The sequence below is a fragment of the Varroa jacobsoni genome, unplaced genomic scaffold (genome assembly GCF_002532875.2).
Source record: "Varroa jacobsoni isolate VJ856 unplaced genomic scaffold, vjacob_1.0 scaffold_1490, whole genome shotgun sequence".
NCBI lineage: Eukaryota > Metazoa > Arthropoda > Arachnida > Mesostigmata > Varroidae > Varroa > Varroa jacobsoni.
Window position 1 is genome coordinate 23,182 of NW_019214392.1, and position 18,554 is coordinate 41,735.

The 18,554-nt window shown below is 41.1% G+C and overlaps 1 protein-coding gene and 2 long non-coding RNA genes across 5 annotated transcripts in view; 1 reads left to right on the forward strand and 2 right to left on the reverse strand.

The window, feature by feature from the left end:
- Positions 1-1,144, reverse strand: part of LOC111270548 (uncharacterized) — a 1,699-nt gene extending 555 nt beyond the window's left edge. The window contains exon 1 of the long non-coding RNA XR_002686341.1: positions 88-1,144. This is a non-coding gene — a long non-coding RNA (uncharacterized LOC111270548). The remainder of the gene's footprint in view (positions 1-87) is intronic.
- LOC147752118 (uncharacterized) overlaps positions 1-6,245 on the reverse strand; it is a 21,648-nt gene extending 15,403 nt beyond the window's left edge. The window contains exon 1 of the long non-coding RNA XR_015314980.1: positions 4,858-6,245. This is a non-coding gene — a long non-coding RNA (uncharacterized LOC147752118). The remainder of the gene's footprint in view (positions 1-4,857) is intronic.
- Graf (GTPase regulator associated with FAK) overlaps positions 1,165-18,554 on the forward strand; it is a 48,799-nt gene continuing 31,409 nt past the window's right edge. For 2 of the 3 annotated variants that reach the window (XM_022850814.2, XM_022850815.2), the window contains exon 1: positions 1,165-3,168. In XM_022850814.2, the coding sequence (XP_022706549.1) occupies positions 3,015-3,168 (154 nt within the window). In that variant the 5' untranslated portion in view covers positions 1,165-3,014. The remainder of the gene's footprint in view (positions 3,169-18,554) is intronic. The other variant, XM_086972522.1, reaches the window with a different exon arrangement.

Below are 18,554 nucleotides of genomic sequence, written 5' to 3' on the forward strand. Positions count from 1 at the left end.
TCACATAATTCTTTGAGTTTAAGTAGCACTTGAACTCAGAGTTACACAAAGTACTGGTATGTGTTAGAAAACTTTTTTACATTTTACCTCCTCATTCGCGATTCTAAAATGATCGTGTTCATGCAGACATGAATATTCCCCTCGATTTGAAATTTACGCTAGTGTTAATGCGATCACTTTTGAGTGATATAAGTTCCAAACCTTGCTCCTAGAGGGCGCAGTCGTCCTCTGTTTGTTTACTGGTATTTGTTATATTGGGTTTCTTGTGCGTCAGCTTAGATGTTTTACTGTAATGGTGCTTCTTTTATTCCTGGACTTTACTACCCGATACACCGCATCATCCTTTCCCTACATTCCCTTTTTTTTTATAAAGGTTGTCGACTTCCTCCACTGAGCTGAGACATTGCCTAAATGGTTGACTGATTCCATCACTAACTATGATGAGTAACAGCGCCTATTGGGTGACTTTTGCCTGGGGAAAATTGAAGAGCGCCACGCAATAGTTGCCGCTGCTGCTGGTAAACTCTCTTGTGCAGCAACCAAGCCTACATCCTGCGCTTGTAAAGCTAAACAGGTTGGAGAACGAGATGTTCAATATCAACAGGATTATAGCTAATATTTGCGGTGGCTTTTTGATGGGAGTGAATAGATTGTGTTGATTCTGGCAGTAGGCCGTCATCGACCTCAACAGCAACGAAAGCAATAATCCCGTGACTATCGAGAGAATGTGGCGAGAAGGAAAGAAATAGTTTACTGTCTCGCAGCTGCAATCGCAACTGTGGCAATAATAGTAGCGTTAATTGCCAACAGCAACTGTGCTGGAGCTGCTCGTGAGACACCCCCTTCCCCCGTCCCACACACACACCACAGCTTTTTTGGTATAAACACACACAAGTTTGTAAAAAAAAGAAATAAAAATATATAAAATCGGAGCGAGAAGGAAACGAAAAAGCCTCAGGGCAAGCGATTTAATGTCCATGAAAAATAGTGCGCATCAACGACAGAATTAGCCGAACAGTCACCACTCATGCCGCATCCGATCGACAGCGCTGGACAATGGCAGCATGGCAATTAGTTGAAAGGTAGCAATACTATTCGTATGATATCATCAAATTAGCGACAATCGTAATAGTGATATTACGTATGTGGAATAACACTAACCGAGTATAACAGTACTGGACTCAAGCACATCAGAATTTGCTCTAATGCTACACACACCCTGCCGACGATGGCGGCGGCGGTGGTAGCAGCAGCAACAGCGACGATATCACGAACCGTCGAAGTGAGAGGGAAAACTTTGCCGTGGTAGACGACAGATACCGGCAGGCTGTCCGTCTGCCTGCATATGCTCGTGTATCCGTGGTGTCGATGTGTGCGCTTCTGCCGGCGTTCGTCCTATCTAATCTATTCTAACACTCATCCCGGAGGACGAAGAGCGGCCATTAGCAGTGTGTATGGTGCTGATGGCCGCCGACTTGTCGTGTTGATGGTGGCGTTCTGGTCGATCGTTGTGGAGGGATCGTCGACCATCGAGCAGCAAGAAGCATCAACGACGATGGCGGCAGCAATAGTCGCGGATCAGCCTCGAATGCAGCGCTGTCAGCCTTCACTCAGTCAATCAGTCGATTAGACCGCCAACACGAAAACAACGACAGTGGTCCATAGAGAAGTTTCCAGCGCTCAGAACATTTTCGATGTACTTATCCGATGGCCGAGAATAATCGACTGCTGGTGAATAACAGAATTGATCTGGTCAATAGAATCTTGGGAGTGTGCTGAACTGTCGGGTGACAGTGAACGCAGTTAGCGGAATGTGATAGTCCCCTGTATTCCGTTTACTGTGTTGTCTGTTGTTCAGTGGTAGGGGTGCTTCCACAGTAAGCGATATTTTTCTTTTGTGGCTACTGCTAATGTGATTATATCCGGCTAACGCATGGTGGTGCTTGTGGCCAGTAATGCTCCTCATTGTGTTCATGCAACGAGAGGAATTTTGTTTTTCCCTAACGAAATCTGCTCGAATATCGAAAACACGGCACATGTAGACACCCGCTGATGGATAGTAGTTACCGTTTTTTTTTTTACAAGCTTTACTATTACTTGACCAGTTTCGAATAACGACTAGTGCATTGCTATCGTTTATCGACAGCGTTCGTCAGGTAAACTCGTCTGATCGGAAATACCGAAATACTGCAGTTACGTGTTGCTAATCCGCCGATACGATTATATCGTCGGTATTGTCTATACCACGACACCAATGATGACGACAATGATGGTGATGGTGACGATGGTTGCTATTTATGCTGAAATGTGTATGTTTGGTTCTTGTGTTGCATCTACAAAGTGAAAGCTAAGAGGCCGGCCTGCGAGGTGTCAGATGGGACACCGGGGACAGAATCACTGTACAGTTTGTCTGCTCCTGTTGGAGTACAGCAGCAGCAGCAGCAGCAGCAGCGGTAGTTTTGCACGGCTTTCGTAGACTCCTGTGGGTTTCTCTCAGTTTCCGCAGTTAATTAATGCCGAAAAAGTCAACGATAGCGGAGGCAGGAGTAACAGGCCCACAACGGTTGGCTGATCAACAGTTTGCTAAATTTAATCTAAGCTCATAGTGTTGTGGTGTGCAGATAGGCAGTGTATATAGCGACGAAGTATCTGGTGATGCCGCTGTGCAAAATTGGCTTTTCATTCTGTGTTTGCAGGAGGGGTGAGCTTGTAGCTAAGAATTGTGTCAGTGTCTTTCATAATCTGCATTGCCATTGTGCTGTAATGGAGTAGCTATAACAGTAGAATGCTGCACCGTAATGTAGCAAAGACCTCAGTTCCACTTCGTTACTAGGTTTGTCAACGATATAGCGTGTGGCTCTGTACAAACTGGCCAGTTTTCAAGTCCACTGATTCGCTGTCAAGTTCAAAGTGGAAAAATTAGAGTGACCAGCGATTTTCGATATCGGGTTTAACAATCACGATTTATCGTCAGCAAGCCGCAAAGCTGGTTCCGCGACCGGTGATCAACTACAATGGGTCTTTTACCACTCGAATTTCGTGACTGCCTCACGGATTCGCCACAATTTCGTGACAATCTCGCTAGTCATGAAAAAGAATTAGAGATCACTTCACAATCGATCAAGGGCATCATCAAAGAGATCAAGGAACTGCTCAATGCCGCCAAAAGTGAGTATCTATTTTAACATGGCGAAGAGCTAACGTGCTTCCGAACGGATACAATTATAGGGTATTGTTATTTGTTTTTTAATAATCCTTTTTACTGTTGCACTAGCTAAACCGACCTGACTAATCTCAGCGCCATACTATTCTCTTATAGGCTGGAAATATCAAACTGTGGCTTGAGGCGGATGTGCTGTAGACCTCGTATCTGAGCGTCCACGGCAATCCACTACGATATTCACGTGTAAACATGATATATATTGGTTCATCTATTCACATAGAATTCAGATATTTTTCCTTCAGTTAAACGTATCGGATAAGCCCTTCTGACAAATGCTGGTTAGTTCGGATATTCCGTATGCCTCTGGGGTGTGCAATTGTCCTGAACTCTGGGTGGGGAACTTCTGCTGTCTGATGGCGATATGCTTGTTGTTATGGGGAACAGGCGATTCCTTTTTTGTGGCTTGGAAAGCGAACCAAAGCGATCGAAATTCGATCGGTGTCCTCTTGGAGCGCTGCAAACGCTTTTCTGCAGTGCTAATTTCGCCGGCAAATTATATTGCATATGAAAAAAATCGTTAAAAAAGTAAGAGGTAAATTTGAAGTATAAAGGAACTCTTGAATTGAAATTATTTAATTTTTTTACTATGTAGCTTAAACTTATAATGATTTGCCAACCCCGGTATCCCATGGCCGCTCTAAGTAGACTGATCGTTTAACCATAAATAAAGTTAAATATTGTTTATGCGGAACGTGATTAATCAGTCAGGTCATATATATGAATTGATTTTCGGTTACCAAATATATTATATTTAGACGAACAAAAACAAATCAAAATAAAAAAAAACTCTGTGCTGCATGCTAGATACAATGAATGATAAACAGCATTGCTGCTAATATAGTTGCTTTGGTTCGTCTGGATGAATATAGAAATTTGAAAAATGAATTACCTGGAAACGAAGCATTCGTATTTTTGAAGGCTCTATGGAGAATTTTGTTTGGGAAATAATACTGTAAAATGATATTGTATAGCACGTACATGAAATGGAAGCCTAAAACATTTCAAAGGATATATTATTATATAATGTGGATTATAGTGGCGATAATTTCTGCAGTCAATTTACAATTTATCCTGGTTCTATATAAATGTTATAAAGTGAGGTAAACTGCTTCGTGTAAACGCTGATGTTCTAATCGGCATTGCAATCTAGAGAAATGTAACGTATTTAGAAATCAAGCATCAAGTACGTTTAATCTCGGTAAAATATGTTGGTCTCGCAAAGTTCAAACGCAGTCCAATATTGCATGAATAACGAGTTAGAGTCGGGAAAATTCATTGTCTATATTGTGTCTGTTCTTTTTAGAATAAGTTGCAAAATATTAAGCAAGGGAGATCAAGGATGTGCCTCTGGAATATCAAACATAAAAGCTCGATGTTCCCACTGTGAGTCGTGCTATTACAATAGACAAGGCACCAGGAAACCCCGTTAAATTCTACTAGGAATTGATAGTCGCTGTTTGTCATCTGTCGTGCTTGTTATTTGTTGTCACATTTCAGTCAGCAGATACGCGCATGATTTGAAAAAGCGGTCAAGTTGGGGTAAAACTGTGGTACTTAGTATCCCTTAGTAGCGTATCGAAACAATTTGTTCTACGTATACCTTAGCCAATTAGTAAGAACTATTAATCACTCACCGGATTGGGCGCCGCTTGTTAGCTGCATCAAGCTTTTCTATCTGTCTACCGCCGTTTGCAGCTTTGAAAGTTTTTACAACAGCAGCAACAATGATGCAACATGCATATTGTTAACGGAACAAGTTGTACTTTGAAATTGTTCTCGTTTCTGGCGGCTCCATCGAACATGGGCCTGCTGGGCTTCACTCCTTTCTATTGTACGCTTATCTAAGAAGTCGTCTGCCGGGCATTGACCAGCAAAGCCAGCGGCCCAACGTAACCGCGACAGGCTTCCACGACTGAGTGTGGAGCATGTCACCGACTTGCGACTAGCCGACACGTCGTGCTATAGGAGTAGCGTATTAGGCTGGCATGGCCTCACTAGTAACACTAGGCTCTGTGGCACGCTAATTAGTCGGACAAACTGAACATTCGACTTAGTCGAGGCTACTGTTCCCGGCTACCGTCATCATCAGCCTCGTAGATCTAGAAGCGGATCGAGTACGCAGAACATGAGCGGGCTGAAAAGAAATCTTATTTTGCAACCTGCCTGCTATCACATATTTACGCCGTTGCTGTCGCCAAGCCCAGAACGAACACAAGACGGTTGACTGAAGAGACGCGTTATCAGCTACAACTACCCATAATCTAGACGTTGTCGTCATCTTTGTCGGTAATAACTGCCACCAGGAACCAAGAAAAGGTTGCATTCAACCGGGTACAAAGATCGACACATGGGCCACACTAGACGAGTAGTAGAAGCCACACTTACTCGATGCTGTTCGGTAGATTTCAGGAGGGGTTGCCGGATCTATTGGGCTTTGTTCGAGTTACTCATTCGACTCGATCGAACATTCGACCGCGAATCGATCAGATTTTCGAGATATGCAAAGCATTGTATGTGCTTGCCGTCATTCCGTCATGCCGTCAACAGTGTGCAGTTGTAATCAGTACAACGCTGTGCGGTAGAATGCGCCCCGCTATTCGTACGGCAAGCTAAGCAAGACAGTCTATTTAGATTCGACCGTGTGGCTTCGGTAGGGCTAAAATATCTTAGCTAAATAAACTTTATTAAGCGCTTGCAACGTATAATACAGAATACACAAGATTAAACGTAATTTATTCAATAATAAAGGTTTTGTCATCTTAACTAGTAGAATAAACGGGTCGAGTATTGTGAGCATATAGGTCGTGACTGATTATATAAACTCGTCTGTTTTTGTAGCCTAACAAACAGAATCAAGCTCACGAGCTAGTTTTCGTATAGGATAGTTACTTTAGGCTCGTCAGTGTAATACAAAGATTTTTTTAACATCTACATACTGCAGAAAAAAAAACAAAAACAGTCCGAACGAGAACTAGAAGTACGTATTAGTCGTGGCTGCAACCTTCCCAGTCATTTATCAGTCCCCGATTAGCTAAATTCTAAATAAAATTAAATAGATAAAATTCCCCCATATTTCACTGATTATTCTTCATTCACTATTATATATATGAATTGCGTTATGTAAGTTTGTATGCAGTTAGCGTTATAGATATTTTCTTAAGCCTTACGTGTCCGTCTGTAAATGTTGCTACGCCGTTCGTGAATAGAAAATGCGAGCTATGGTGGATTATTATAACTACGCTTTAATGCAGAACGTGATACCGATTCTGCCTTGTTTTTTATTGGAAAAATGTGTTGTTTATTGTTACTGGGTGACGCTGAAAAAGCACGAATAAGATCATTTCCTGCCAAACGTCACGATAATTGATCTGATTCAACATATTTATAATGCTCCATGTCGCCCTTTCAGATCCACATGATCGCTTGATATACTGTATGAGATCACTCTTGTTAACAGTCATGTTTTTTTTGTTGATATTATTAACAACGGCATTCAGTTTTGAGCTGCGGCCGAAAACGTAATACCCGAAATTATAGTCCAACGATTCTATCATCCGGGTTTGTTAACAGAATTGCTAATAGTTTCCGGTTTTTATTTACAGCATCGTACATTTATAATAATTATGCACTTACATATGTATTCATTATTATTATTCGTAGTATTATTATTAGTATTATTCTAATCATTTAAAATGGTTCTTTTAAAAGACTCACGAACATAGCAAAAACACTACACATTGTTGCTTTCGATTTTATTATCATTAATCAACGCAATCATTTGGGTCGTTGGGCTAGTAGGTGACTTATCGAGCATTTTTTACCAAATAATAATTATAAATATTCGATTTTATTTTTTTTTTGTCATAAAACCGATCGTGAAGGCTGAGCTCACATCCGTTATTATTTCACTATAATAATTGGCCTCGCTTTTGACTGTGAACCATTTTCTAGTTTTCATTCAGTAGAAAACGAAAAAGTGGTTACACTGTTGGGTATAACAGTGGGTTCGGGTATTACTAATTGCTCAGCTGACACAGACATACTGCATAAGTAGACCGTTTCGCTGCAAGCATAAAAATTTAATTCAATTCGAATTTGCCGGTAGTGCGCTTACGGAACGGGAGCCGGGAAAGCCCCGCCTTAAACCGCGGTCATTTTCAATAATTTATAGAACAGTCAAACAAATCTTACCCTTTCTGTTCAACGAATTACATATATCGTCCGCTACAAATCGGTGATACGACTTGCCAGAATGCAACTCTCAGCTGTGTTACAGCTGTGTGATGTTCGCTAACAATTCAAGTCCGAAAAAATACAGACGTTGAGCTAAGATCGTTTGATTGGCTAATCCGGGCCAATATGTCTTCTGATACCTAGACATCTAAATAGTGCAAGATGTAAATTTATAATAAGCGCACCTATGCGAGAGATATAAAAACAGATATAGACTTCAGGTGAGAGAAATCCTTATTTCGTTTTTATATAAGCTCACTATAGCATGGTACTTAATGCTTAAGAATCTAGTCTCTGATCGAATCGATATAGGATATCCGAGTATTCAGATAAATCCGATGAACGTAAGTGTCATTAATGGATTTCACGACTGTATAATATCAATAACAGACGAAATCGTCGAAAATAATTTACTGGCAGCATTGGTCTGTATCAGACTATAGTCACTTTCATCTCCAAAAATAATGATAATCAAAATATATTGATTAGCTAGACTACAAACCCATCAGTAGTCAGTTGGTAGTATGTAGGCAGTATGTAGGCGGCACAAACATTGCTAGCAATGTTTGTGCCGCCTACATAGTATATTTTCAAGTAGTGCAATAGCCATTAGAGCCCTACAGTACATTACAGCCCAATTAATGAGTAGTATCCTCTACCTAGCCGTTGTCGCAGTAATTAGTAGCGTTTGTCGCATATGGTGGATGTAGAGCTGGACCGCTGAGGTAACAATACATAATCCTCACCAAACTATAGTTTAGAGCGACGGTGCGCTTAATAGCTTTTTGAAAATCGAGTCAAAAATACGACGCAGTGAATCGTATGAGATTTGTGGAAAGCAAAACTATTGATTCTGACCTCAGGCGCTAAAAAGACTATGGAGAAATTCATGCTAAATTTATACGCATAACTCTAAAATAATGCTACTTAATACAAGAGAATCCGTTACGGAAATAATATTCGGAAACGTATTGCAATTCAGTGAAGGCTACGTAATACGTCGTATGTGTCTTGGGGAGAGACACTTCTGCGTTTCTTGGCAAAGTTTCTTCGATAGGGGTCCTCTATACATCGATAGAATGGTCCAAGTTTCTAGGCCATAGGTTCAATTTCACGATATTTTCAGGCATATTCCTTACAACTGTTTTCTTCAATAACCTCGTTGATTCAAGCTCGTTTTTCTTATCTTAGCAGTTGTCTCTGCACAGTGGGTGTCTATATTATCTATGAAGCCTTAACACAGGATGTAAGCCAATTTTTTTTTCTTCAATACCCTTGAGGTTGAAAATATCTACTTAATGACCAAAACTTATGTTGGTGACGGTTGGACTTATTTTGCATTTTTTTTTGCTCCAAGTGGCCGTAACATTTACAATCGAATAAACAGTTTATCAATACGGTAGTTATTAAGTAAAGCGAATCCCTCGAATAACCACCAAAGAAGATGGTTACGTAAGCAACAGATTCATTTTGCTGCTATTGCGTTTAGTCGCAACGACGATCACGAAGAAGAAGCTTTTTTTAATGTACGAAGTCACAAGCAAAGGTTGCCATCTTGAAACAGTCCATGTAAAAAGCTGAATCTAGCCTGACACGGAGCACTTTGGCAAACGAAAATGAGTAGTTGCACCGTTTCCATTCTGATTGACCGATTAATTGACCAGCAATGTATTTAAAATATCACATCCTTGTTATGGAACTGTGCAATTACATCAGCTTTCATTAGAATTAGTGCTGTTGTCGTTACCAATAACAGACGTTAGTTTCACATGAACGACATACACAGTGAAATAACCTTTTGCTGACCACGGAAGCGCACAACGTTATGTAAAACCTATGCGTTATAGCTATTGCAACTATGTACATGTCATCTAGCACCGTAATAGCACGCCCGGTAGCCCTTCTGCCTAGTGCCATATACATATATATGCGATGATATTTGTGCTGTATAGAATAACAGGACTGCAAAGTTGACAGGTGATCCGACGCTTTGCGTGTGCTGGTACGGCCGCCGGACCGCCACTGAGCTGCCACTAGAGAATTAGCCGATCGAATCGATTATTTAAGATGGCTTCAAACAGATCTAATATATTAGCAGCGTTGTCGTGGTCATATAGCTATCGGATGAAGTCCAATGAAATGAACAGTGAAAGGAACGAGAGGGGGATCGAGTTATGCCATCACGGCTCCGGGGCACCGGCCGGGGCATTTCAAGCTCTGCGCAATAACCAAGCTGTAATAGCATTAAGAAAACGGACATACTGGGCGCAAGGAACAACTGTGGCTTTGGGTGAATAGCCATCACTATAATGGCCATAATATTATGTAGGAAGAATGTAACGGCATGCGGTGACATTATAGTCAGAACTGGTCAGTAATAACCTAATATATGTTAACAACTAGTCTGATATTGTTTGTGTCGACCCCTTAGGCGGAATTCGTTTTCCTAGTATAATTTTAGGCTTTTCCACGGGCAACACAGATACCAATAGGTGTATTACCGCTGATGATATCTTTTTGTCAGTGAGATGAGTTTTCGATCTCTGCAGATCTATTAGATGCCGGTCGATGGCTGACTATATGAAGCAGCGTGAATGAGACATCGTCGTACATTAACTTGAAGCCGGAAGAAGAGCCCGACTAGTGTTTCGACTGATCTAATTTTATATACGCAGTGTACTTACTGTATGCTAGAAAGAAAATTTCGGCTATCATCTGATAGTTAGATTAGATATGATTTGCAGTTCTTAAACACAACGATTTGAACTCATTTTCGTTTTAGTAGAGGCAATTAATACATATTGATAGCAACATTTGAACCTGAGAATGATGCATCCAGTCGCAAGTTTCTAATAGCTCTCTAACAACAACGAGCGCTTTACAGCCCTTACTTTGATCCTATATTTCTTCAAGCGTATATTTATATTTATTTCTATATTATATAATATTTGGTTTATCACAACAACGCCACGCTTATCCGGCGAAATATCTTTATTTCATAACTGGTATCCTCTAGTGGGTTTACATTTTCAGTAGCACTGCCCAGACCCCCTCCTGATCGTTCCTGCTCATACCGGATGCTAGACCTGTCTCATGCTTCTCACCCAAAGGCGATCATCAGCAAATAAAGAAATTTCAAGGTGGAATTTTTGTGGAGCCTTATTTACAATAAGCGGCATTATTTATGGCACACCTATCGACACCCTCTGCGCTGTATTCTCAAAGATATTGTAGGAAAATTTCTAAAAACTCCTTGCTGCCACAACACTCACGATGGTAGAAACAATACCAACAAAAATTAGATCGCAGCGACAGCCCTTGTGGCGGTTCATCGCAGGCGTCCTTTTTGTCACGCCTCATGTACGAACTCTTTTCCCTAAAGAAGTGCGTTTGTTAGAATAGCTTTTTTCCGATCCAAATCAAATGGGATGACGGTGGTATGGGTCCGTTGTCGCGGACTTGTGTAGAATGCCCCCGCTGGCGCTGGGCGTCGAAAGTTGTGCAACTCGTTAACCTCAAAACAGCGGAATCCCGCTGCTGCCCTCAAAATGAAGCGGACAAACCTAGCCTTGTCGCCGGCCGACAAGGACGAGTGGTTCACATCCACCTGATCTTATATGGTCCCAAACATGTTTCATCAATTAATATCAAAATGTTAGTTTCATTACATAAGTTTTTTGAACTTATATATATACGCAATAGTAGCATGTTGCGGCGTATTTATTTAGTATGCGGCGTAGCATGTATGCGGCGGTCGAGAACACAATATGCTTTTTGACATGTAAAGCATTACGTTTAACACGTGTTCTGATTAGCTCGTAGTAAAATCATTGCTACCTGGACAGTTCTTATGGATGTATGATACTCTGTTGATCTATTCTATATTTGCTTCCATTTTATCTACCGCCTACATTCTTTATATATGTACGTATTGCTGAGGATGCTTTAGCACACCGGTGCAATCTCTGTAAATACGTTCTCGTAACAGTTCCCGAAAGGATTATTATACTATGCTAACTGTTTCCTTATAAGAATCTTATGTCTCCCAAGGTAAGAAACAAAATTACATATCAACTTTGTATATGATCATATGCTCGATATACGTTAAGGTAGTGCATCCGCGCGCCGCCTCTCCATCGTTTAATTGTCGCTTCGATTTAGGTTTTTGCCTCGAACAGCTTCTTGTGCGAATGCGTATGTCCTGATTAGCTGATTTGACGCACGCATACTTGTACTACATCCGTGTAAGGGCTTATGAATTGCCAGAAAGGCAATTAGTCGATGCTAGGGCAAACAACTGTTTGTACCTTAACTTCCTTTCACGGTACTTTGATGACAGGCGCGCGAGCCCGTAAGGCAGCGTAGGGAGAAGTACCGCTCAAGGAAGAACTGTGGAAAGGCTCAAAGGTCTTTGAATCGTACCGTGTTCGGGTTCACTACGGCAGCAAATACTACAGTGCCGTGACGAGACAGGGAGATAACCACGACATTGCGTAAACGTATCGTGTTAGAAATATGCGTAGGTTCATTGCTGGACGAAGTTGGGTTTCTTGCCTACTCAGTCACTGCTGATTTGCTCGTCTGCAAAGCGGAGGTCGAATACGGCCTGTAGCGATGGCTGATCGTAAAACGGTAGCAGTATTATATAATAACGTACCGTAATATGTGGTACAAGTCGTGAATAGTAGACGCAACATTATATGTAGTAGTTATTGCAATATAGGCACTATACGCCAGTCGTAGATATGGCTGAAGTGCCGCTGAAACGCTGCAGTAGCTGAGGAGCCTTGGTTGATAGATATGATTTATCTGCCGTCCCGCCAGTCGGTTAGCGCGTGTCTTCACAGCATGAAAACACACAGGTACTTGACTACGTGTGCAAAGGCCATACAAAATGCGTATTGATTGATTTATCGCTGCTACTTGATGACGGTGCTGCTATCGTTGTACTTTACAGGGATTACCGCTATCTCACGTTCGTGTTCTAGTTGATCGCTACCATGACAAAGTACAGTCATAATAATAGCTAACTGAAGTGATAGAGTATTTTCAATGATTAGTTGGTTTTATAAACACACTACTAACAACATCCAGGACGAATATTTATTCTCACAAAGATCTGATCTAATAATGGCTGTTGTGACATCAGTGATTCATAGCATCTCTTACGGTACGACGAAGTAATTCTGTATCGACTCATTTTTACATGACGATATAGCTGCGAACACATATTCTACTATGGGAAAAAGCTCGTCTCGGATCAGCTTGTTGCTGTGCCCTTTACAAGACTCAGTCGATGTTACTAACTGTTATTTGTCATCCGAAAACTAATACGAAACCGTAAATGTATCGTTTACATTTTTCATTATTCTCGTACAAATATGACGCAGTACAGCGACGCACATCGGCGTAACTAAACATTTGGCCGAACCTATTTGTCGTCAGCGCTAGAGTTCGTCACTTATGACCGATGACGCGTCAGCTTCTTCCCCCTATAGGCATCATAAAATACTGCCACTTGCAGTCTTTCTTTGAAAATATGCACACATATTTCAACAAGCGTACTGGATAGCAGGTATGGTGAAACGGTCTTGGCACGTACATCTGGGTGGAGACACGTCCTATCCATTGGGTGAATGTCAATATCATGGTCAACGAACGAGCATTCGGAGTAAAATTACGGACTGAAAACCAATGACACACGACCCGGCAATGAAGCGCTGCTATCTGACCACCACTCCCCATTATCAGCACCGGCACACCGTATAACATAGTGTAGAACCCGTCTTCTCCTACTTCTCCGCCTGTTCCAGAGGCAGAGACGTCGGGAAAAACGGACCGTGCGAACATCGTAATGGTTTCATAAACCTTCGACACCTTCCATTTGATGAACTAGACAAAGCTTAATATTAGAGGTCAACGGCGACTACTTATCAAGCCCATTAAGGTGGCTGCTATCGTGAAAATTCTATCGTCAATAATCTCTCGAACGTTTCTGTTCTCGGCGTCGTTACCGTGGCGAGCGAACTGTAACCGAATAAATCTTCACAAAAATTAGTGAAAGCACGATATAAACCGTTATCTTTCTTGCCTGAAATCGTTGGACTGCTGTTCCGCATTCAGTAATATAGTTCAATAATGAATTGTGGTGTAGCACTGTGAAGTCCTTCGTTTGTTATTACTGATGACATCGTCGCTGCTAGCCTTATTGTTGTTCATAACAAGTGGGTTTGCTAATGGGAGTGGATGAGCAAAATGACTGCTGAGCGCGTCGAAATAATAACGACAATCATAAATAAGCAGGCTGTGAAGCAAGAAAGTGGCGTGTGGCGGCGGCAGCGGTGAACGGGGCCCGTAAATGAAGACTGACTATGACTGTTCTCTAAGGCAAACGAATTCTCAGTCTAAAACATCCTGTTAGTTGTGTGAATTTGTTGATCAGACCTCGTCACAGGTTCGTATGAATGGGCATCTCTTAATATACTTAGTCTTCGCAAGGTTAAACTAAACATGTACGTACTACACCGCAAGTGTTAAAATTTTTGCATAAGTACGCTGTGGATGGACTTTCTTGCTTAAATGTGCGTTGCCACTGGGTTTGCTCTCTGGCTTTTGCAGCGTGTAACAGTCACTGTTTTAGCCCGGCCTGGGACATCTTCACAATCGTGCAATCTCGTTTGAGTGATCAACTCTCTGCTCTACACTCCTCTTAATGGGAAAACGAGGTTCTGGGTGACGATACGGACAATTGATAACGCTCAGTCCCATGTTTGTCGTAACGAAACGTCGGACTATCGATATAATAGCGCTTTAACCAGGATGAAGTAGCCGGTAGCATCGAGGGTTAAAAACTAAACAGTCTTTAGTCTAATCTGATTAGGCACGTGCAAATTGATACGACCTTATATGAACTAAATTACCATATTTTGTATACTTTACCAACCGACGAAAACAAAACACACAAAAAGAAAGCATTTCTTTATATGTAAACTTATATTCTTAATAAGTAATATTAATTGTAGTTACAGTGTATCCGCATTTCTACGTCGCTCACCCCTCCCGGTCGTATAGTTAATCACTAAAATTCCGTTGTTGTTAAAGAATTTATCCATTAGCCGGTGATACCAATAGTGATTGGATGGCAGAAATACGAACAAAACTAAAGATTATCGTTTTTTTTTTGCTCTGTAATGGATATAGTTAGCGCCAAGCTGAAAGCTATTTTTCATGCTACCGCTGCTGCTGTACAGTTTCTTTTGGGTGAGGGGTCTGCAGTTTTTTTCTATAACTGCCGTCTGCAGACAGAATCTATTTGCTCGTAGACCTATTGTCATTGACATCGTAATCATATATTTGATGATGATTTTTCGTGCCGTCAAGTCGCTGAAAGACAAGGCTGGTCTGTCAACGCCGGCGGCCTTGAATGACGCTTCAAGAGTTCCGTCATTATAAGCATTGTGGGCAGCTGATTACTGAGATGACAAAAATAACCGCGGAAAATTCCGGTGAAACTCAACGCGTCACTGTAATGATGAAGATATAGAAGAATGGAGCTACAGCAGCGGTGGCTGCAAGCGTTATGCTGCTTATTCTGAACGGAACAAACTAACTACCATCAGAACATTGCCAATTAATACTGCAGTCCTGTTTATGTGGGTTAGGTCCACTCTAGCAATTGCAAGGTCCCCGACAGATAAACCAACATTGTCCTACTGAAAGATTATATATATAGTACATATTAGTCTGTATAGTACATTACAGAACCAAGAGTAGATATAGGTTACCAGAAAGCACTCTTCTAGAAATAGTAAATCTGTCTACATTGGTCCGATGATCTAAGCACCTTTTCTTTGCAAGGTATGACGTCCATTTTGTACGTGTGTAGTAACTGCGTATAATTAAAAAATTTTAAAAAATCAATGCGATTGTTTGTCTGATACGACTTCTTTTGATCCTCGATGACATATCGAAAACTTGAATAGCAATTATCATTTGCTATTAATTTTTGAAAAAATGTATTCATATCCTATTAATAATTCTTGAAAGCAGCGCAGGGCAGATGATTAATGGCGCTCACTGTATAATATTTTTGCTAGCCTGAAGATGATATTTACTAAATTTTGGAAAGTTGCCTATATCTACATGTAGCATACGTCAAAATTTATCTAGGAGGAAGAGTAAATCTTGTCTGCTATCGGCAAGCATGGACAGGTACGTTAGTTGCATATTCAGTGTCAGAAGTATTATAGACCTATGGAAAGATGCTATGCAGGCGTAGAGAAGAACGCTGATTCGTTTGTGTTGGCTATCTTGCTATGGGTGATGCTTAATATTGTATCACACCAGGCTCCAGTAACGTCAGCGATACTAATCAATTGGCAAAACGGTAGATACCAAAAGGCATGCTGTTACTAGCGGCTTTTGATGCGTATTTCAGCTTATGGAGCGTGTAAAATTTTGTCTGGTAGACGGCATAGGCGGTGAAGCAAACGACAAAACACAAGGGGACTCACGGTAAATGGCAAGTCATCCAGATAAATAATAAACACAAGCTTACGTAAAAGATAGTGTACAATGATGCTCTGACTTTCCGAATGGCCGATGTTTCTATATGAAGTGGGTGAATCTATTTTGTTGAAAATTTGTGTAGGGTAAATTTGTGTTGCCCCATGTTCTAGACTAATATTATCACAAAGATTCCTGAAAATGAATTAAGCTCACTACAGGAAATTTCCAAAGAAAAATCTTGCACGCAGATTAAAATATTACCTCGAGAAGTTCAACATATATTTTATTACGTTCTGGTTGACAATGCGTGAGAATACAGAAATCCCGGAGCAGACGGTTTTTTTGAGTGTTTTTGGCGGGACCGATTCGCAGCCATTTGTTGATATATGAAATGAAGCCAATAAGGGGAAAATCAAAAGAATCATTACGCGAAAGCGTAGATACGCTTTCGGGAGATTAACGATGTCGTAGACAGGTAGAGAACATCGGATTCCGCAACCGCACGCTTGCAGCTTAACAGTGCCGGTTTGGGAAAGGTACTTTTTGATAGCTTCGTAATCAGCTCATTTCTCAAATAAAAATATCTTCCCCATGTTCAAACCACGAAGTAACACTTGCTGCGGTTTAGCCGCTACAAGTAGACCCTCTAGCGGTTTTAGCATATGAAGTGTCGGTCGATAAGATACCATGTTTCTGATTGAAATTAGTAGAATATTTATCTATGGTAAGCTAATAAATAGCTGGAAATCATTCGACTTATACTTTCACAGCAAGCGGTAAATTTCACTTTGCTCCGTTCGTTTCCGCGGGCCATGACGACTATGTTGATTTGTGCCTTTCAACATCGACCAGCTGGTAGCATGGGTCTGTACGCTCCCCTAACCGCTATATTGTCGTAGCAGTGTCAACGTTTTAACGCCCATTAAGGAGCTACGAATTAAATCACTCTATGCAGATAGCGAAAAGAAACGAAAAACGCTATATATATATAAATATATATATGTTATTTTTGCAATAGCCGCATAGAACTTTCAGGATGACGCAGGAATGATGATTTCATAAATCCTGTGCATTATAGTATGAAAATATTTTACAGTTGACATCAGCTGCTTGGCAACGTAAGGTGATTCCCGGTACAACTGAATGAATCTCAGAAAGTACTTTTCTACCTTCTAAGTCATGTACGCCTCTTAATAATATCTAATAATGATAATATACCGCGCAATACCACTAAAAAAACAGTATGAATAATTTGTGTATTTGGTGTTTTTTTTGTCAGCCATGATGATGACGAAAGCGTGTGCATAGTATATTAGAATCTTAAGGAAAAATTGGAAACAGTGCTTAATGGCGGTACCGTACGTAAAACTCGAAACACTTATTATAGATTGGCTTATTCCCCGAAATTGCTTGCGCATTAATTAATCACTTCAATCTGCTTTTTGAAAAACGTAGTGTTTAATCGAGTATTTACTGCAAGAATTGACAATTTTTTCCTGTCTTCCAATTTGATGCTGTTATCAAAATGGTCGAGTAGTATAATGGACAAAGCGAGCGCAGGCCAAAGCCTTCTATTATTGCGTTTGTTGGCTGACCATGTTCCGCTGTCATGGCCATATCATGCTTGTTGAAGTTGTACCGAATGTTATCTGTGGTCAACTTCTCCCGAATATGTGGCCGATTGGCAGCGTCGTCAGTATTGAATTGTTGCCATTGTTGTTGCCTATACTACTGAGATCATCGACGCAACTACACATAGCGAAGCTGGCTCTGGCCTTTGTTGAACACGTAAAGATACCCAGCAACGGTAACAAAACAACAGGTGGCATAAATAGTGACAGGTTGTTCTGTCCTCTTTTTATTGTCGTAATACAAACTGCATGAACACGCAACTCTATGGAGGTGAGTTCTCCTTCTGTCAGAGCACTGGATCAGGAGTAGAGAGACAACAGGGAACACACAGCAAAAAAGCTTTTTTTTTATTTATTTTTTTCTGCTGGAGATGTTGTTATAGTTATGGTGCGTTGTTGTAAAATGTGCTTGCAACTTGGTCGGCACCCGCGTCTGTTCAGGATGGCGTCTAACAAAGCTAACGCCCCAACTGGCACTTGCCCCTTCAATGGGAGAGCATCGTTTTAATGGCCACGTAAAGCAAAAGAAGACGAGTGAATTTCTGAAACTGCTGTAGTGCCACCATAACGGTTGCTAATCTTTGAGAAAAAAAAAGACGAAAGAACCGAAGACGACAATTTGTTGTTGTTAGGGGCAAACTGTGTGTATACGCTCGTCTATGAGGAAGCATGATCTGCCGGACTGCGTGTGTGTGCGGCGTCCGATAATGAATGCAAAACCACGTTGAACATGTCTGTATGTGTCGGGTGACGCCATCTGGCTACGTTCCGATTTAGCGTGTGACACTAAAAATGCTGACTACAGGGTAATTGAACGAGCAAATCTGAACTGAAATTTTAGGAGCGATCGAAAGCGACAAAGTTTGGCCATAGCAAAGGTTGCAAGGGGATGCTCGGCGATGAGTCTATTCCATCAATTCACATACAAACAAACTATATGTAAAGCTGGAAACAAAATT